This window comes from Triplophysa dalaica, chromosome 2 (assembly GCF_015846415.1).
Source record: "Triplophysa dalaica isolate WHDGS20190420 chromosome 2, ASM1584641v1, whole genome shotgun sequence".
Lineage (NCBI taxonomy): Eukaryota > Metazoa > Chordata > Actinopteri > Cypriniformes > Nemacheilidae > Triplophysa > Triplophysa dalaica.
In genome coordinates this window covers 5,197,687-5,219,011 of record NC_079543.1, presented here as the reverse complement: position 1 = coordinate 5,219,011, position 21,325 = coordinate 5,197,687, and the positions used below count along the sequence as shown (strand labels likewise).

Sequence of the window (21,325 nt, the reverse complement as noted above, 5' to 3'; positions counted from 1 at the left end):
ACGAATAAAACATTTTTCCACTTCGAAAGTTCATACTTCCTTCAGTAACTTTCCAGCAAGCTTCTACTCTTGTGGAAAATGAACCTGCTCGGGACGTTTCAGATCGAGAAGCAAAGGCTGGAGGTTGTGAATCTGTGGCTGCTCATGATCTTCCTCAAGAGACAGATGTCATTTCATCTTATGACACAGTTTCTTCTAAATTTAAACAGGAATTTTATGTGACTACATCTTTAACAGAATTAGATGCTAGAAACAGTGCAGACCTATAATTCAGCTAACACAAAAGTCATGGCAACTCATGCTGTTCAAAAGCAAATTGAAGTTTTAGAGGACGTCTTGGACAGCACAGTTTACTGTCATTCCAACACCGGCGGCTTCAGAAGTCTCTTCATCTGAGGCGGCAGACGAATCTTACGTCATTGACTACATCACATCACCTTTTGGAAATTAAGCTGAAAAGAGAGTTGGGGTTGAAGATGGAGAGCTGCATAATGGGCCAGGCTCCAATAATATGAAGGATCCGGCAATACTGCACACTGAGGTTTTAGAAGAAAAGTTGCGGACAGATACAGTTGAAGAGTCGCCCGTTGGTATGTCAGACTTTTTGTGTTACCATTTTTTATGCTTTTTAGTCCTTTGATATTGATAAAAATTGTTTATACACACACGCACATTGATTTTTGTAACTATACAAAATATTTATATAATTCATTGAAATTGATAAAATCCTCTCTTGCTCTTACTCGCCTGTAGCACGACTAGATCCAATACAAAGACTCTTTCCCTACAAGATCTGGGAATATTCTGCTAAGAGCAAGTAGGCCTAAGAAAATCGATACTTAATGATATTAAAACATTGCATTTTGTCAGATATATGAAGATATTTTTAAATATGCCCAAACCCTGTCGATGTTGCCTACAGATCATCTGGTGGTCTTGTAGATGCTGGACCCGAGTATGAAAAAGCGTTCAATGAGGAGCTGGCCAAACTTCACAGACTCTATGTGGGCGGAGACTTAACCAATTTCCCCAAATTTAACTTCTCTGGTGGGTGTATATCTATAAACGAACTCTATTTAAAATAAATTAAAAACATGTTTTTTATTGCGCATTCCAATTAATATCAATCTGCAGTTGGTTTATTTTGATTTAAGCCATAATAACTAAATAAATACTGCTACTAACACAATGAAAACATGATCAAATAATGCAAAACATGAACATTTTTAAAAACTTCTCTCATCGAGTTCTCTCATTTTGTAACCAAACTCTTCATATATTAACCAACATGTATCAATAGTTTGGTGATTAGTTTTGAGTTTAAAAGATCCTTAAATAATATCTCTTTTTTTAGAGACCAACCTGGATCTCAAACGGGAAACAAACGTAGCGTTTATAGAAAAATTCGGAAACAATCTAATATATAAAAAAACTTATTTGTGCATTAACCAAAAGACGAAAAATAAAGTCGCTTGCACTTTAACGCTATTATCACTTATATCACTTGATTTATATAACGTAATAGAATCGTACATCTGTAAACGTGTTTTACTGCCCCCGTAAAAAGTCTCCAGGGGGCGAGCACTTTTTCCCCTATACCGCAATGTCTCCTCCCACCTCATGAATATTCATGCTGAAAGTTGCCTGCGTGCCGTTACGCTGTGACGACATGGAAGAACTGCGGGTCCCGATTGCTGCAGCCGCTTGTCATTGTGACGAAGATTGGCACTGAGGTAAGCTGTCACTCAAAATCTTCTTTTCCGACTCGCTATCAATCAGGCGATCCGGGCCACGCGCTTAACCGCACTCGGCGCGAGAGATCGACGTTCGGCGGGAGGCGCGCGGTCTGGACGCTTTTAGGCTGAAACGGGATGTTTGGACGGCGGTTTCGGGGCAGATTTTCTGGCTCGACGCACGGCAGAGGCCCAGCTCTGTTTTTAATGATCTTTTGTAGGAGCGCGAATGGCGGCCGCGCGCGCTGGTGGGGAGGGATAGCCTGATGTCCCTTAGATTGATTGATGGGCGATTATGGGCAGGCTTTTTATTATATTTAAAGGGACAGGGTCGATATTTTTGTAAGTCGGCGAGACCGTCTTAGCTTCGGGGTAGCGGCAGATGTTTTCCGTTAAGCTGTAATGTTTGCAGTGTTATTGTAATATTAATGCATTGCATAATGTATATAACGCTACGAATGAAAACAATGTATTGATACGAACATATTTGGGCAGTGCTGGTTTATGTTACAGGCTCAGTACAAACATGGCGCCTACAGTAATAGAGTAACGTTATACCGTCTGATACATTTGTGACCGTATTCGAAAAAAAGCAACAAAACTGGCTTCAAAAAAGCGGAACATTGCCAAGCGAATCGATTTTGGCTCTTAACTTGTAACAAATTGTTTCGCAATTCACAGTGATGCACTCGTTTAAACGTGTTGCAATGCAGACTTTACGGTATTATTAAGCGATGTTACTATTTATAATGCAAACTGACTGCAGAGATAAGAGGAGAGTTGTTTATGCGATTTTACACACGAGTTCGACCCGAACCAATCCGATGTCATACGAAAATACGAAATCACTTTGTGCATCTTTATAAACAATAAAGAATGATTCAAGTTTGTGCATTTGGAAAATGTAATAAATTCAATAACTAAAACAGGATGGATAGCATTGATGTTAGGAAGATGTTGTTGGATCATTTGTATATTACATATTTTACTACAAGCATCCTAATAAGACTATTTACATTTTTAAGGAGAAAGTGTGTACATAGTCCTGTTTAATAATAATCAAATTTAATGTTAATTTTGACGCATGGAAAATCTCTTTTGTGTAAATGCCAAGTGTTTATGATTATCTGTCAATTTTGATAATGTGAAAATGGCTCCTATAAATGTTCATATTACTGTAAAAGTCAAATAAAAGTGTAACTTTGGCTTTCTTATTGGACCATTTATGCAGTCGTGTATTCAGTTCAAAGATGTTCATTGTCTGATTTGACGTTTTCATGTTGTTTCGCATTTCTTGAATGCCACTTTTGTTCTGTCCGTGTCAGTTTAGAGGTGCTGAAGTTCAGCTTTATAGAATGCCCAAACGTTGTCCACGGCAACAGTAACTATGATGACATCTCCATCAGTGTCCATGGAGGATTACCAGGAGGCTGAACAGGTTTGTGTTGTCATAGTGCCCATGCCTCTTTATACTCCCTGTGTAGCACTGTTGCATTATGTGTTTTCTAGGGATGTAACAATATTAAAATCTCACTGTTTGATAATACCTCGGTAGAAAGTCCACGGTACGGTATTTAAAGTGTCAAACGTGACTTGGAAACGTGCCATATGCCTCTTCTCTTTATCCTCTAAATTTAACTATTGCTTAGAGGTATGAGATGAGTCAAATGACCTATTATAAAATAATTGCACCAGATGGACCTTGCCATAGGTAACATCAATATTTTTTTCTAACATTAGGCCTGGAATACCTATCGTTTCATACAGATATGTGACCATGGTGATAATATTGAGACAATGTTATACTAATACTAACTTTTGTTTATATTTTTATTTCTTCCTGTAAAGCTGCTTTGCAACAATGAAACATTGTGAAAAGCGCTATATTTCTTATTTTAGTTTTTAGATTCAACTTTATTGTCATTACACATATACAAGTACAGTGTAAGGAAATGTAGTTTAGGTCTAACCAGAAGTGCAATTAGCAAGTGCAGGATATACTGTGTTAATAAATACAGAATACAATATTAGGAAAATACTATACAGTGGGCATGTACTATGAAAAAAAAACTTTACAGAAGGAATGTTCTATGAAAATATGACAGTCGGTATGTACTATGAACAATATATAAAGAAGGCTATATACTGTGAACATTAATGTACAGGTGGTTATGAACAGATAGCAAATAGACTATACAATAGTGCAAGTGACTTAAGTGTGCATTAATTATAGACATTAATATTTACATAGCTATATAAAACCCCATATAAAAATATAAATCATCCTCATGACCTCTCAGATGTATATGATTTATACGATTGTATTGCAGTATACATGTATTCATTCTGTAGTCATATTATAATTCATTACTTTTAATAAGCTTGAAAATGAATAGTTTTCTTTAACACACCTATAGCTTTAGAATACATTCGAATTACTTTAATGATGAATGTGTATGCTGTTTTGGGGCTTGGATAGTTTAACACAGATGTGACGGATAAAAAATAAAGATCCACATTCATCTAATAAAAGAAATGTGATGCGACATCAGGGTGAGTAAATGATGAGTCAATTTTCATTGTTAGGTCATCTGTCCCTTTAACTGCAAATCAAGTGATAAACATCACAGTGAAATCGATAATCTTGTTGTACAAATCCGTGTCATAAGTCTGAAATCCTCTGTTGGATATCTTATGAATTCCTGGAACTCTGACCTCTGCGGTATTGGATGGAGAGATAGCGAGAGACTCAAGACTAACTCGAGATTTTCCAGCAGTCGTAAAATATTTTTATCATTTCCCCCATTTCAATCAACGCTATTGTTGCAGTCGTCACATGCATTCAATCATGTGAGCCTGTCTAGCTATCAAGTAAAAAGAAAAAAACATCGCAGGATCCCAACAGTTGTGTGGGTAATAGGGCTTATTATTTTGATTTATTGTAATATCCCCCATTTCCTAAAACTAATGTGAAAAATCATCCACTTATTAAATCTGTGAAGCATTTTTAAATATGACAGATGAAGTCGTCTGAGGTTTGAAAGAGAAGCTTTGTGAAAGTGGTCTTGAAACCTCATGTCCGGGGTCTCCTTCACCCTGAGGTCTCCGCTGTGAAAAGACAGCTGTGTCTGAGTGCGGCCCGCACGCGGGCGTTAAAGCCCCGAGACAACTTTCACATACCTCACCCAGCTCAGACAAACTGACCTCAGCTTCTTCACTCCTTTGATTGCAGATGCAAGCAGGAGAGCAGGCAGAAGAGAAGCTGGAGGAAGAGGAGGGACAGGAGGAGAGCAGTTCGGCTCTGTCTGAGCCACAAACTCCTATGGAGGTCTACAAGACAGCCATATATAGGTAACACCCGGTCTTCCTGTGCAAATATTCTGTATTTCTCCTTTTCTTTCTTTGTCTCTCACTCACGTGTTTTGACACGGCTCGCAATGTTTTTTAAAGCAATAATGAACATGTATGAAAGCATCTGTGTTTTAAATAGCCGATGTGTGAAGGTATCGTGTGTTGGTTGCCTGCAGACACCCACTGTTTCCTCTGTTGGCGCTGCTTTTTGAAAAATGCGAGCAGTCCACTCAGAGCTCAGACTGCGTGACCTCGGCCAGTTTCGACGTGGACATCGAGAACTTCGTACGAAACCAGGAGAAAGAAGGCAAGGCTTTCTTCAGCGAGGATCCCGATTTGGACAATCTGGTAAGAACCGTTGTATTTCGTAAGGACAGTTACAAATATTATAACGTAGACTTGACGTTATCAGTCCCTCAAACACTTAAGAGACACTTATGACTGTACATCAGCTTAGGGTTTGTCATTAGAATTATTACTGTTATGCCTCACAAGTATTTAAAAAATACTTTTAGTATTTTAGTACCTAAATAATTGCAGTACAGTTTTACACTTATCTTAAAACAGTATTACTACAAAATATTTTATTAAAATATTATTAAATGAAAGAATACATTTTCAAATTTTTTCAAAAGCTTTGATGAAACTTAACGTTTAATTGAACCTTCTGTAGGTAAAATTATAACAAATCATAATTCAGTTAAATAATAATGGCAATAAATAAATAATAAATGAATGAATAAATGAATTCATTTTAATAATAAATTAAACGCACGCAAAAATAGATAACCTCTTATAGTTGTAAAGTCATAAAAAAATGCAGGTCACATGTTGGAAGCTAAACCATAGATTAAATAGCTTTTGTATCGTATATTTTTTGTTGATTTTTAATAGTTTTTATACCAAAATATATCTTTAGACCCCAAAATGTATCTATATTATTATATCATTTAGATTCTTACATAATAATTCATACAAATGGATCAATTTGTTCAGTTTCTGAGCATTGTTACTTTGTCCCCTCTGTACGGCGTCAGATGGTGAAGGCCATCCAGGTGTTACGGATTCACCTGCTGGAGCTGGAGAAGGTGAACGACCTGTGTAAAGATTTCTGCAGCCGCTACATCGCCTGTCTTAAAACCAAGATGAACAGCGAGACTCTGCTCAGCGGAGATCCCGGAAGCCCTTACTCCCCAACACAGACACAGGTACACGCATAGAACTCTCCTTTATCTTCACACAGTGTCTTTATCGAGTAAATAACTGTCGTTTGTTTATACCAAATCTCCTCTCAGCCCCCAAGCTTCTCTGGAGCCATGAGTTCTCATGGTATCGTTGTACCGGCGTCTGCTCTACAGCAGGGCAACGTTACGGTTACTACTGTTAACCCCACACAGGTGGTAACAGGTGGGTGTTTTTTACATGATGACATTTTTTCCTGTATCACACATTTGGACAGATATTGACTGTGTGTGTCCTTCTTCTCCAGGTGGCACGGTATATCAGCCTGTGACGGTTGTTACACCACAGGGGCACTTGGTCACGCAGACTATGTCACCTGGAACAATACACATACAAAACTCACAGGTGAGAGACGTCTCTTAGTGGACACGCTCGCTTTCAGGTCTATAATGGGATGATGGCTCCACTTTTAGGATTAAGAGGTTAATTAAAATGAAAGGCAAATCTTAGGGATGTGGAGAGCTGGACATGATCAAGTACACATTGTAGAGTCATCTGCAACGGTACATGATGTACTTTCACTATTTCAAAGTTTAGGGTCATTTTAATTAAATGTTTTTTTAACATTAATTGATTAATTGATAACATCCCTTGCCCCTATATTCTGAAAATGTTTATTTTTTTGCTTTTGGGTAGTTGACAAAACCTTACCGAGTGGCCTATGATGCGACAGCAAAAATTGGATTAACAAACTGTTAATAATAATTTTTTATGTTTAATAATTATGTTTATGATATAAATTAGCATAAATGAGATTTATCTTCATTTGTTCGTTTTTTTTGCATTTTTGCTGTCACGCCTTATGTGCGGTGTATTTGTCTACTAATAATTTGTTGTTGCACTTCTCAACCACCGTCCTTTTTAGATGTAAGTGCATGTATTAAATGAAATAAAATCATAATCCAGGTTTTACAGTCTGACTGGCTTAAGCAAAGTTAAACTATGGCACTATATTAAATGATTACTATTTTGTTTTATATTAAAGGACATCTAATAGACTTCCATTGTATTCATACCAGGACAAGGGTGTTTTAATCCCCCGCCCAGATTCTTCATTTCACTATATGTGTATACATTTTCAGTTTATTTAAAAGGACAAAAAATGTAGCACTTTGACAGATGTACACACTCATTGTTGACAAGTGTATTTCTTTGGCTTTAGCTTCAGCTGCAGTTAAACCAGGATCTGAGTTTTTTCAGTCAGGACGACAGCTCGTCTAAGGCCAAGAGAGGCATTCTGCCCAAACACGCCACCAACGTCATGAGATCTTGGCTCTTCCAGCACATTGGTGTAAGTCAGATTCACAACAGCACGTCACTACTCTAACGTCAGGTCCGTCCTTATGTCTGACCGCATCAAGAGCGACGCAACAGTAATCCCACACGTATATTACACACCAAAACTATTCCAACCAAGTCTTTTGATAAATTCAGGATATTTCTTTATCTAAGCCATGACAAAATGGAGTTATTCACATGGGAAAAAGCAAAATGTCCTTTTTTATGACCGCCCCTCTATGGAAAGCTGAAAGATCACCTCGGAAGAATCTATTAAGATGGTCTACCCACTCTGTCTTTTTCCAATGACACAGAGAAACTAAACCCGAGGACCTTTAGAAAAGAAAAGACTGTTTTTGAGAGAAAGTTACATCTTTAAAGAGTATTTTTAAGTTCTTATGTAATTTCCTTTCAGCATCCTTATCCTACCGAAGATGAGAAGAAACAGATCGCCTTGCAGACCAACCTGACCCTGCTGCAAGTTAACAACTGGTGAGTTTTCACAATTATGTAGAAAAGACTCATCCTGGTACTTCGATTGTTCAGCGTACACCCAAACAACTTGTGATTTTTTTTAGGTTTATTAATGCACGGAGACGGATCCTGCAGCCCATGTTGGACGCCAGCTCCTCAGACACACCCAAGAGCAAAAAGAAGGCGCCCCAAACACGCCCACTTCAGCGTTTCTGGCCCAACTCCCTCGCTTCCTCTGTCTCCCAGCATCAAGTTACCATGGAAGATGGTACGGCTGATAAAGCACCATAAACTACTTTGAGGATTTTTTAGTCAGTGAGATTTCTTTTAATTGTTTGGACACCTGGACACACCTCACGAAACCGACTGTCTGGGGTAGACGGAGGTGTCTGATCTCCTTACCCAACCCTAATTATAAATCAAATTATGTGATAATCCTGTGTGAGGTTATAGATGAATTATGTGTAATTATGAAAAAGATCATTTTTATAGGCATTTAAAAAAAATAAGATTTGATTTTCATTCTCAGGTACCACAGTAACAGTAGGCGTGGGAGAGGACGGGCTGCAGACGCTCTCGTCCGATGGCGCCACGTTGGCCATGCAGCAGGTCATGATGGGAGGACACAGCGAGGACGATGATGAGGAAGAGGAAGATGACGATGAAGACGAAGACGATGATCCGTCTCACTCCGACATGACCAGGCTGGGCCTGGAGACCAGCGACTCGCTGTAGTAGGACTGAAGAATTAACACACACAAACACACATGCACGAACACGCTGATAAAGAAGAAGAGAGAGACATTTTAAAGAATATCAAAGCACTAATGTGAACGTAAGAGAGAGATTTACTTAAACACAGCTCGAAAGACGTGTTGAAGGTTCCGCCACGCATCCTCAAGTTGTCAAACAGCTTGTTTGGAGTACGAGCAAAGGCTAAAAGCCGCACACAGAAATACAAAGAGCACAAGCACAGTACGCACGCGCATCGATTTCACCGCAGTGACTGCGACGCAGTTAGCCGAGTGCACTTTTTGTACGATATTGTAAAGTTAAAAAGAAAAAATCTTCTTGGATTCTATGAGGATGAGATGTTGTCTCTTGCATGCCTGTGTTTGCTTTCATTACCAGGCACCAAGGAAAGAAGGAACTATTTTTGTAGCACAGTGTCAAAAATGATCGGTGCCAATTTTTCGTTTCGTTTGCTCTGCTTTGTTTTGTAAGGAGTATTTATGTATGAAAATGACACTTTTAATGCGTCACCCTGTTTTCCAGGGTTTCAGAGTGTGGGAACTAGTTAGTACAACGAAGGAGATTTCTTAAAGTTATCCACTGAAGGGAAAGACTCGGAAGCCTTACGTTTTTACATTTCTAATGCCACGCGTGTGTTCAAAACATCTTATCGAACTGACTAGAGAATGGAAGCGTGTCTCAAATATGAAAGAGTTGCCAGGTTGTAATCATATTCATGACGATGCCTGTAATTGTTGTGTGAGAAACAAGCGCTTTGTTAAGGATGTGTTTTTGAATTATGAAGAAAGCAACAGTGAAGAAAGTCGCAGAGATTTTGTATTTACGCACATTGACGTATTTACATACAAAGGGACTTGCTGATGTCATCATGAATGATTTTTCTGAGTTATCATGGAGATTCAAAAGTTTTGTCATTGTAAGAAAACTAGCCATGGACTGATTTTCTCAATATCTTAGGATTGGTTGCATGAGTGTTGTTTTATTATTGTAAAGAAGGTTTTTGTTTTTTGGAAAATGCCATATGCTCCATAGTAAACAAAACTGTCACACAAAATGTAAACCATATGACATTTGTACTGTTTGTAGCAGTTTGAATTAAAATCTTTGTGGACATATTTTATAGCATATCGCGTTTTCAACACCAATACAGAGTTTGGGCATGTTTTGCCTTAAAGTGATAGTTCATCCAAAAACAAAAATGTGTTCACCCTCATGTGGTTCAAAACCTGTATGTGATTCTTTCTCCTTTGAAAACACACAAGAAGATATTTTAAGAAATGGTTTTGTTTTCATACAAGGAAAGTCCGTAAGACCTGGTATTGCTTGTTTACCAGCGTTCTTCAAAATATCTTCTTTTGTGTTCTGGTGAGAAAGTTTGAAATTACATGAGGATGAATTAAAAATGAAAGAATTTTCATGTATATTCTGATTTATAGTTCTTTGTTATATTCAGTATGTGCTTTTGGCTGTCTGTTCTGTGCGGCATTTCATTGCCAGCAATAGTCTTGTGATGGCATCAGTCATATGACTAACACAAAACATAACGTCAAGTCCCATAGCTTAGCATGGGGGGGTTAAAACGCTGCACAGTGGGCCTTGAGCATTTTTCTATTTGCTTCTATAAATGCTTCTTTCACATGTATAGACAAAAACACTGACTTGCCTTTCAGACACTTTGTTTTATAATAAAGAACACTGTACCTGAGGAACGTGTTGTGTTTTGCTTTTATTGAAATGTGTGTCAGTTTCATGACATCAGAGGTTATTTTTATTGTAACCTTCATTGATTCAGATCCGTGCACGAACAAATCATTTGTATAATAATAACAATAACAAATGTTTATTAGGATTATCTTTCACATTGCATTACTCTTTTGTGATACTATGTAACGTCCGTTAATAATTTACTTTCTTTGAACTGAATACAAATCAAAGCAGAAGCATGAATATAGACTGGATGTCAATGTAGTATAACAAGGATCATGTTATAACATGTGATGTCAACTTTATCTAATCGTTGTGTTAATGTTTGGCCTTAAATACAAACTTACACAGAACTACTGATGGATGTAATAAAATAAAATTTCAAAATGAGTAATGTGCAATAAATATTAAAGTGTTAAAATCATAACATCATAAATATAACATTCTGGTTTAGAACATTTTCTCATTCAGTATGATACTCAAAGGTGGTTTCCACCTAAATAACAAGCTTACATTATAAAATACATTCATATAACTATGCATTTCAGTTCTTAACTGTAGTGTGCCTCTGTCTCTGCCCATTGACATTATTTGACATAATCTTAAATCCACGTTTGTGTGCTAATTCGTGCCACATCTTCAGAAGTCCCAGAAGAGCCGAACCTCATCGATCCTCTTCTTTCTAACAAAACCAAAACAAAGAAGAAAGTAGAATTGCATTGGGAGACCAGTGACATCAGATCAATAGCTGTCAATCACTTTGCATGTTCTGGTTTGCTGAGGTCATAATATCCTACAACACAAAACTGAGGGAAAAGGAGCGATGCAGTATATCATAACCACCACCAGAGGCCTCCACAGTTACACAAACCGTTTTAACCCTCATTAAGCTCCCATGATTATCTGTGCAGATTTTTCCTCTTTGCTGTAAAATGACACAGAAGTATGTTTCATCCCCCTACGCCATCTCTTCAAAGCTCTCATTATAGAAGCTAAACCCTTCACAGGGATTATGGCAAAGGTGTGCGCCCTTCAGAACCGAATACATTCAAACGCATTAACGGTCCGAAAAACAACAACATTTTGCTGAAATCCTATCGAAAGCCGCTCCCAGATCTCTGGCGACTGAGGTGAATGTGTTCATTAATTCATAAGCACAGCGTGTGCTGTTACTCATTTGCCTCAGTCCTGTGTTAGCTTCGGGCCGGAAAAGTCTGGAACAAAGCATTCACGTGTGCACCAAAACATTGCACAGAATATATAAACACTTCCTCTCACTTCCATCAAGATTGGTTTGTTAACATTATCTTGTATTTGAAACTCACTGAATTCCTTTGTTTAGATTTATGTAAATGCTCTTAAAGACAAAAATGCACAAAATTTTACCTCCATTTGTTGATGTATCCACGTGAGACTTTGAGTTATGCTTGTGTAAACGCCCGGTTCGTTTTTCTGTCCGCAGCTCTGAGCCAAGCTGGCTGTCCCCACCAGCGTCCACGCTGACCCGCGGCAAGCCAGCGGCCCTCCGTTGTCCCCCTTCAAACACATTCCAACCGTGTATAAACCAAAGCACAAAAACATTTAAGTTTACATGTTTTAATAGAGTCTACTGTAGCAATTGTGGCACCTGACATCCACCAGCGGCACCTTGCAGGAATCCTGCGCAGATGTTCCATGAGGTGCGACCTGGCCTTCGGCACTGTCTGCTGGAGAGTAAGGGCACCTGAGCGCTCTGAAGGGAGGTACTGCTCTCTCCTACAACATATACACGGATTCAGAACAGTCAACTACATACATACCTTAGATTTAAAGTTGCCGTTTAAATAGTTTCCATTCAACCTCATGTCATTCCAAATAATGATGACATCATCGGTTAGAAACAAAAGATACGGGTAATTTACTTTCATTCCATTGAAGATAAAAATAACACATTCTTCAAAATATCTTCATTCGAAAGAAAGTAGCATGGGGTTTGGAACAACGTGAGGGTAAGTTAATGATGACGGAATATATTTTTTTGTGCACTAGCCCTTTATTTGACGGTAGCACACTGCAGACTTACCACCATCTGTTGTGGCTCCCCAGCCTGAGATCAGACACATCTGTCCCGTCTCAAAGGTCTCGCCGTGCGTGGGCAAACAGATGGGAGACAGCTGATCTGAGGATAGAAAATTTGAGATTTTATGTCCGTTTTTCTGGATTTTTCGTTATTTAGGAATCTCTTTTCAGAAATATTTTAGTTCCTCTACCGTTAAAAGTCAGAAGCTGCTTTAGCTTTATCAACGCAATATCATAACCGAGTCCATTTCGCTTGTAGTTGGCATGGAAGATAATTTTCTCCACAGCGACGGCTCCACTCATTGGATGATCTGATATCCCAGCATGCACTCCCCATAACACCGGCTGAGCAAAACTACAGACGAAGAATAATTGTTTGTGAAGATATACAACCACAGATTTTTTTCACAGATTTTTAGATGTATTGTGGCCGTTCCAGTCCAGTGTCTGCTGAATTTCATTAAAATCAAACCTCAAGAGTGACAAAGTCATCTGACAGCAATGTGAAAGACTGACAGTATAACAAGACACATGAAAACTGTGATAAAATTGAGGTCATCACATCAATACTTGAATACAAATATTACGGATGTATTGCTTAAAAGTTAATATGAACTGGTTTTCTTTGCGGTATTTGAGGTCTGAAAAAATACAGAATTTTCTGTAAGTAAATGCAAACTGTTTTTTTGTTGTAGAAATTGTGTTAAAATGAATAATTTTACCTAAATACACATCTATAAAGAGTAAATTCAGAAAATAATTTTGAAATATTCTCTCAATTTATTCTGGTTAAATCACACAACCAAAGCCACAATGCAAAGCAACACAAAATCAAAAAATGCAACAATAACCGAAATATCATAACCTATTGTCAGCATCACATGATCATAAAACATAACTGTCATACTCACCCGTAGACGCAGTGAGCAGCGGTGACTATCCACCGGTCACTAATGACTGACCCTCCACAGAAATGCTGGTTCTGGTAATATAAGCTGACCTGCCATGGTACCTGACCAGGGCCCGAAACATTGCCCCCTACAATACGACTCCTGACTGCTGGCCTGGTTCCGCAGTCTCCACAACAACAAAGAAAAAGACATTCGTACATTTTCTGAATCGATGGTTTCAATAGTTTTATTAACCAACTCGTCATAACTGCTCACCTATACATTTAAGAACAGCTGCTTTGCCAGAACTGCATCGAGTCTTTCTGTAAAGACAGAGATAAATGTTTAAAGCCGTCGGTTTGTGTCAAAAATATTATTCGGTGCAATACCAGGTATTAATATCTCTGTCTTTAAATTTACCTGAGGTAGGAAGAGTTGTGGATCTTAAAGGTTTCTGGAAGGGCTGGATGGCTAATATTAAGAGCCACTAGGTTTTTCTGGAAGATATCTTCAATGGAGGTGATGGGAATGGAGTTAGAGCTTACGTAACTACAAATTAAGAGAGAGAGAGAGGATCCATAGGGTATTAAACGTCAGGCCTACAACCTACACGTTAAACCAGTTCTCAACCTTTTTTACTCCAAGGCCCCCACTGTACTCATTCATATTCATAGGTCCCACTCACAAAAACTCAAAATTTCTACTTGACATTAACTGGATACAAGTTTGATCATAATAAAAATGATTTTCTACCCCCCTGTAGAGAACAACTGCGTTTAGCGTTAACCTGTATGTGATTATTTCCTCTGTGAAACACAGAAGAAGATCTTTTGAGAAATGTTTCGGTGGTTTTGTGTCCATACAACGGGTGTCAAGGTTGTTTGGTTACCAACATTCTTCAAAATATCTTCTTTTGTGTCCAGCATAAGAAAGTCATACAGGTTTGAAATGACACGAGGGTACATCAATGATTCAAACATTTTTGGGTGGACTGTCCCTTTAAAAGTGAAAAAGCTTCCAGACATATGAAATAGTGAAGGCAAACAGTGATGTCAAACAAATGGCGATCCTCAGAAACAAACACCGCCCTAAAATGAATTTATAGGAAAAATGCTGCTGATGGTTAAATGCAACGTGTCGACCTACTTGTGAGGAAACAATTTGAGTATTTTTCTTCCTTTCATTTAATGGCAGACTGATTTTAATTGGATTAACTATGCAGGTAATGAGGCCAGTGGGAACAAAGAAATTATCATTCATAGACTCCCACACTGTGCAGAACACACATACACACAAGGAGGGTTTCAACATATTTCTTAAACAGGGAAATCCTCGCTTTGGTCTGGAGAGCCACAATTCTTTAAATAGCAGAGATAGGAGGTGATGATAGACATTAGGAAGTGGAGCTGACGGGATGAGGGGAGCCTTAGTGATTTCATGCATTCTGACTTCTTTACATAGTTAAACCGTCTTCTAATGCTCAGCAAGGTTTGTATAGGATTCGGAAATTATTTAAGAACATCAGTTACATAACAATTTTTCTCTTTTCTAGTCCCTTTTTGGACAATACTCCTGGAAAAGCGCGCCCATGGCAAGGCGAAAGAAATAGTGTGCTATCAACCGACGAGCGATAGGAAGACCTGCCTACCAATAAGATTGGCTGCGCTGCATCAAGATTGGCTGCGCTGTGGGCCTCTAGCTGCAACTCGTTACTCTTGCAATAGTGAGAGAAGTTGAGGTGTGTTGGTTTGTTGTTATATAAACGGTGGATAAAACAATGGATTTGCAGACCGTTTGAAACTGATAGATGGAGCGGTCCCAGCGCTAAAAGATGCTGGACCTAAACCGCACGCGGTTAGTATAACTAAGTCATATATCTGTGTTTTGTTGGCAATCGGCACACACGTGCATGATGTAAACATCATGAACTTTTAGTGAATCAATGCGATTATTGTGTGCTCGTGATTTAGTTCCTCCCCCGCACACCCCCAGGAGGTCATATTTTTCCGGAAATAATCGTACAGCTGTGTCTATCTTTTAAAATTGTGATCAAAGTCAATACTCTTCGAAGATACGAATTTATGCAATCCTACATATATATATATATATATGTACTCAAGATTAATATGAGATTGGCAGAAACTGCTCGTTCAACCTTTAAAACAGATTTTTTTGTGGTTGTGGTACCTGTTGTATCCCAGTTGTCTGCAGGCTGAAGAACCCAGATTTGAATCCCAGCCCTCAAAACAAACAGTCCTCCATAAGCCCCTACTGTTCACCTGCAGCACAGAGCTCCTGCCACTTACACGCACTAACAGAGAAAGAGAAAATCAATTAAACATTGTTTTATATGCCGATTTTTTCATATAGACCCGAACAAACAGATTTAACCCACCACAGTTGAGCTCATCTTCCCCATCCACACAGTCGTCGACCCCATCACACACAGCCGTCCTGCTGATACACCGCAGCACACAGCGAAACTTTCCAGAACAATTCCGCAGACCCACTGCAACAAGTAACACACAGTGATAAATGGATCCTCCACCCAAAAATGAAAATTCTGTCATGAATTACTCAACCTTAAGTAGTTCCAAATCTGTATACATTTCTTCAAAGAAACATACATTTAGAAGAATGATAGAAACTGAGATTCCTGGAGTAGTCAAATGGCTGTCAATAGTACCCCAGAACTGTTTCTCACGAAACCAGTAAAGATTTGAATTATAAAACATACAATTCGCTTACACAAAAAAAAATTATAAAGATGATAAGGTTCTCTACCTTGGACAAAACATTATTTTTTCTTAGAAATGAATTATATATGTATTTCATTGCTTTCCTGCTGAAGTTCTCATAACCGTAACCGACCTGATTTTGAGTGCATTATATGTTGCAATTCAAACACTGTTAAAATAAAATATTCTGGATTTTTTATCTTCTGCCTAGATGTTCTCAAATTACAAAAAAATGTCAAAAATATATTGAAAGAATATTCAAGGAATAGTGGAGAAAAGAAGTGTCCAGGAAGTTTTTGAAAGACTGTTTAAACACACAGAAATATATTTACATTAAGTAAACAGATCTCCTAGTACCCTTTAAGAAGAAAGTAAAGATACAGGTAGTTTTCCACATTTAAAGAAATGTTACATGTATAATATACAATAAAAATATAATTTAATATTGTATTATTATGTATGATTGATAAAAAACTTTGAAAACTTTTGAATGATTGATTGATAAAAGCAAAACATGCCAGAGATCGAAAGTTTTATATGGTTACAGTAATGATAATTTTGCCTTTTTGTGTCAAAGTTTTTATTGTGTTAAACTGTCAGTAAAAGTTTTGAAATGAATGCATTTAAACACGCATACGTTGTTTTAAATCAATGTAAATGTAACGTAACAGAACAAAAGCTATATACAATATTTTTTCTACAATGGTAGTCGATGGTGTCCCAGAATTCTTAGTTGCTAACATTTTTCCAAATATCTTTCTTTGTGTACAAGTAAACAAAGAAATGTATACAGGTTTGGAACAACTTGAGGATGAGTAATTCATGACAGAATTTGGGGGTTGAACCATCAAAACAGACATCAGGGTAACCCGTCCTGCTAATGCCACAGGGTTGAGGGCATTAAACATTGACAGTGATCACTGCTCTAGAATAGTTTCATTAGCTAAGAAGGATGGTAGCACCACTTCACACACACACAGACACACACACACACACTGACCTCCCAAACCGATCCCTAGAACCAGAGTCAGCACTATCAACAAAGCCAAAGTAATGAGCAGCGCCAGCAACCTGCGAGACACGTACGGCCAACACAGAGATTTAAAGCCTGACAGTTCCCCTCCTGAGAGAGAGAGAGAGAGAATGAAATGAGACTGCTGAAAGGTCAGTGGTGTAGAGTGATTAGATCACGGTTAACACTTCAGGCTGTTGTCCTCATCGCTCTGTGTAATCTAGTGTGTAAGCACAGGCTATGGGTGTGCTGAGACTCGTACAATCTGATCACGAGTACACAACAGCACGCTGTCTGTACAACACACAAAACAATTCCAGTGTGTTTGTTGTGACTTTAATGACAAATCAATGCGAGAAAGTAGGCCTATTATAGTACCACCACGTTGTTTTGACATATCGCTGCTCTCCTTCCGAAACCTCGTATCTCCATATGTCTTGTTTTTTTTTTGCCATATATTATTATGATCAGTGACCCTTCATGTTTTTCACTGGGTTTTGCATATAACTAAGCAATAAAACGTATGAAAAAGTGCTTGTCAACTTTGACCACACCTTGTTCAATTGTTTAAGAAGTACAGTGTTCTTTTCCATTTCCAGAAAAGCAGCGAATTTGGACATAGGAGGCTTTATAAGGACAGGGACGATATGAAACTAGGGTTTTATTCTTTGAAGGAGTGCGTGTATGATAATAATTTTTTATCATAGCGTATACGAATTGTTTGTATGATTTTAATTTTTTATTTGTTATTATGCCCCTGGTAAACTGTAAAACAGAAGTACTATTTGTTTATAATTCGAAGATCAAATAGTCTCAAAACAACGTTAAAAACATAAAAAAATGTTCTTTTTTTAAAGAATTTCCTATATAGACGGTTCATCAGACAAACACGTATGGCCCGAAGTTTACTTCCAGTCTGTGTTTGGTATAAGGTAAAAATTTATTTAATGTTTAACTGATATTAATATTAATTTATATGAATATTTTATCGTATTTTTAATTGTATTGACTTGAATTAAAACTACTCAACAGTTAAAAATTCTTTACAGATGTCTACCAGAAGTTAAGTCTGGGCCACATAATGTTTGTTTATGTTGTTGCTGCTGAAACCGGTTCTTCAAGGTTTAATTTGAACATTTAATATAGGCTGTTATTGAAAAGACTGTCATCATTTACTCACCTTCAAGTTCTTCCAAATTTGTATAAATTCTGATGAACAGAGAGAAAGATATTTGGAATAATGCTTTTAATCGAACAGATCTCAACACCCATTGACTACCAAAATATTAAAAAACAATGGTAGTCAAAAGTGTCCCAGAACTGTTTGCAAATTCTTCAAAATGTCTTCTTTTGTGTTCAACAGAACAAAAAGTTATAAAGTAATTTTTCCTACTATGGGAATCAATTGATGTTGAGGTCTGTTTGGTTACAAGCATTCTTCCAAATATCTTTCTTTGTTCATCAAAACAAAGAAATGTTTACACATTTGGAACAACTTGAAGGTGAGTAAATGATGACAGAATTAATTTTTTTGGGCGAAGTATCACTTTAAGAAAGGAATTAAGTAAAGTAAACTGTAAAAGTACATTCAAACATGTATGCTGACATTATAGGTGACACACTATACCAGTATCGGTAATAACCGGTAATTATAATCGGTGATATTTAATTTCACGGTTAACAATATTGTGTTAATACAACATGACATAAAACAAAATAAACAAAAAAAAAAACGGATACAGTGACAGGCCTAAAATTGGACACAGGTTATATGTTGGGAGCTCAACACATAATGTGCATCGTGATATATCAACCATTAATATGTTGTTTCAACACTATGTGTTAAGTGTAATTACAAGTGCTGCACTTGTCAGATGGTATGTTTGTCAAACTGGTGTATTAAGACAATTTTAACCATGTGTTGAATTGATTGTTAAATGAGTAACAACAGGGAAGTCCTCTTACCAGCAAGGAAGGGTTGGACCTTGATGATGGGCACACCTGGGCTCGGTGGGATCTGTATGTTATATGTTTTATACACAGGCAGTGGGGCAGACGTCTCGGCGGGCAATTCGACAGGCACGTGGGGATCCCGCGTCTCCGGGTCGTAGAAGTGAATGGAACGGCTACGTTGACTGCTGAAAGAACTCACGTTGAACGTGGTGGGGGTCTCGACGACAGGAAGGTCCTCGTCTGTAACAGAGACCACCTCAAGGACACCGGACTCAGCTCTGTCCAGCGGTGGGTCCTATGTGATGGATAGAGTGACATAAAGCCAGATCAGCCTTGTCAAAGTATTATCTGATGGAATTTAAGAGCACCGCAAACTCATCCGTACAAACACTCTCTCATGATGTATGGTTTCGTGCATCCTTACCGTTTCACCTCCATCTGAAGCTGTCGGCTCTGTCTCTCCTGCTGTCTGAGAAGAAGCCATAACTCTGCTCTCATCTTCTCTCCATCCTGGATAAATTAGACCAAACGCTTTGACGTTTATGAATCCAGTATCTTCCAACAGTTGATTCTTGGCTAAAGAGGGCAAGTGAACTGTTCTTCTGAGTGATCTTGTTTCTGTTCTCCTGCCACACCTGCTCTCCAGCACAAACTGACACCTGAGCAGGTGTGCGGCAGCATTTTGTCGTGTGGATCAGGTAATGCTGGACTGTTTCATCTTCTGAGGTCTTGTTACACTGCAGGGGTCACCGAGGAACACGAAGCGTGAAAAGGTCACCAGTATTCGGGCTGTTCGTCAATGGCACACCACAATTGAGATCTACATTTACCCTAATGTATACCATTTTATTGTGTTCACCGTAGGAGCTTCACAAGACCACAAAAAAAAAGAATTCACAAAAAAATTTATTTCAATATTTTTCTTAAACCAACAAACAAAACCACTGTTGGAGAAAATGCATTTCTGCAATCTTTTGACTTGAGCCCTTATACAATTGCAGGTGGTTTTGTTCAAACGTTGTTATACGGTGGACACAGTAGACAAAATGTGTTAAACAGAGTGTCATTACATCGGACGGTTACCGAGAAGCCGCGTGTTTTGACCTTCTTTTAGTTTCCATCATGTTGTATCTGGTGTCGTCTCTTGTGCTCGCACTCATTCTGTGTGTGGTTGTTCTTGGTTAACCCATCATTCTGGGGACCCAATGTTTTTTAAATAAAATTACAGAAAGTTTTCTTTAAGTCCTTTAGTAGCAAAAATATCTCAATGTAATGGAAAATAAAATGTGATATATTAGATAATAAGTTTCTCAAATAAATTGATTTGAATTAAATGCTTAATTTTTTACACGAAAAGTATCTATTTCTTATTTATCATGCAACATAATTTAAATTATTTAATATATTTAATAGTTCATTCATATAGGAAAATATATTTTCTTTGCGTAAAGGAGATTTAGAAGGACGGATAAGGGACAAATTATAGATAATCTACAGCATAAATCATTATGGGTAAGGAAAATTCCCATAAATCATGAATCTCCAATATGTCCACACAATATTTATATATTAGTACTAATATTATTAATATTACTAAATGGTGCTTATTTAAAGCAAAAAGGTTTCTGCAAGTGTGATTACTGTGATAAAGAAAGCGATTACGTCAGTATAAAACAATAAATCTATGTCCCTAAGAAAATACCAAAACAAACCGGTGCGTGCAATTTGTGGCAGCATGCAATGACACATTCGAACCAGCAGGTGTCACTTTAGTGCCAGGAGGCTGCGCAACATTTGTTCGGGCTTTCAGGGAGCTCTTCATGAGTCAGCGCCTTCTCAATTGTCACGGTTGAAGTGGGTTTCGTGATAGCGATGATTCAGACTTGTGTGTCAAGGGTACCGACTTTTGATCGGTTATAATCCGGTCCTCCCCCTCTTGCGCGCGGTCACGACTACTGAATAATCTCAGAATGGGTTTGACGCAGCAGCAGTATAGAAAATGACTAAACAAAACATACGTAGACTAGAAAGAAAGAAGAGCCTAAAATTATATTATATAAATATTACAAAATATTTTTGTTATGGCAAATTCAGAAAATGTTCTTTCTTTTTTAGTTATTGCTTTAGTAAAATTGTTAG

General features: G+C 37.9%; 2 protein-coding genes across 4 annotated transcripts; one reads left to right on the top strand and one right to left on the bottom strand.

The window, feature by feature from the left end:
• Nucleotides 1-1,023: 1,023 nt before the first annotated feature.
• On the top strand, nt 1,024-9,946 carry pknox1.2 (pbx/knotted 1 homeobox 1.2). 3 transcript variants are annotated; one of them, XM_056765439.1, is made up of 11 exons: nt 1,024-1,047; nt 3,059-3,171; nt 4,966-5,084; nt 5,261-5,432; nt 6,122-6,292; nt 6,380-6,491; nt 6,574-6,671; nt 7,489-7,617; nt 8,020-8,096; nt 8,183-8,346; nt 8,608-9,946. In XM_056765439.1, exons 2-11 carry the CDS (start codon nt 3,121-3,123, stop codon nt 8,811-8,813), a joined length of 1,299 nt encoding a protein of 432 aa, XP_056621417.1. In that variant the 5' UTR covers nt 1,024-1,047; nt 3,059-3,120; the 3' UTR covers nt 8,814-9,946. The 3 variants fall into 3 exon arrangements, with proteins under 3 accessions (XP_056621417.1, XP_056621418.1, XP_056621416.1); XM_056765440.1 differs by lacking the exon at nt 1,024-1,047 and adding an exon at nt 1,074-1,733 and having other exon boundaries at nt 3,064-3,171; XM_056765438.1 differs by lacking the exon at nt 1,024-1,047 and adding an exon at nt 1,074-1,733.
• A 709-nt stretch (nt 9,947-10,655) lies between these two features.
• On the bottom strand, nt 10,656-21,229 carry LOC130435017 (transmembrane protease serine 3). Its single transcript, XM_056765436.1, has 13 exons — nt 19,611-21,229; nt 19,199-19,481; nt 17,222-17,344; nt 15,879-15,992; nt 15,671-15,794; nt 13,904-14,032; nt 13,760-13,806; nt 13,505-13,670; nt 12,785-12,948; nt 12,598-12,693; nt 12,163-12,290; nt 11,922-12,071; nt 10,656-11,217 (listed from the first exon to the last, which is right to left on the bottom strand). Exons 1-13 carry the CDS (start codon nt 19,668-19,670, stop codon nt 11,200-11,202), a joined length of 1,602 nt encoding a protein of 533 aa, XP_056621414.1. The 5' UTR covers nt 19,671-21,229; the 3' UTR covers nt 10,656-11,199.
• Between the last annotated feature and the right edge of the window lie 96 nt (nt 21,230-21,325).

Coding starts and splice junctions, on each gene's coding strand:
- pknox1.2 (XM_056765439.1), top strand. CDS start 3,121: ATGATGACATCTCCATCAGTGTCCATGGAGGATTACCAGGAGGCTGAA. Junction 6,293..6,379: donor ACTCCCCAACACAGACACAG/GTACACGCATAG, acceptor ATCTCCTCTCAG/CCCCCAAGCTTCTCTGGAGC. Junction 8,347..8,607: donor TCAAGTTACCATGGAAGATG/GTACGGCTGATA, acceptor TTTCATTCTCAG/GTACCACAGTAACAGTAGGC.
- LOC130435017 (XM_056765436.1), bottom strand. CDS start 19,670: ATGGCTTCTTCTCAGACAGCAGGAGAGACAGAGCCGACAGCTTCAGAT. Junction 17,345..19,198: donor GGTCCAACCCTTCCTTGCTG/GTAAGAGGACTT, acceptor TCTCTCTCTCAG/GAGGGGAACTGTCAGGCTTT. Junction 13,807..13,903: donor CACAACTCTTCCTACCTCAG/GTAAATTTAAAG, acceptor CTGTCTTTACAG/AAAGACTCGATGCAGTTCTG.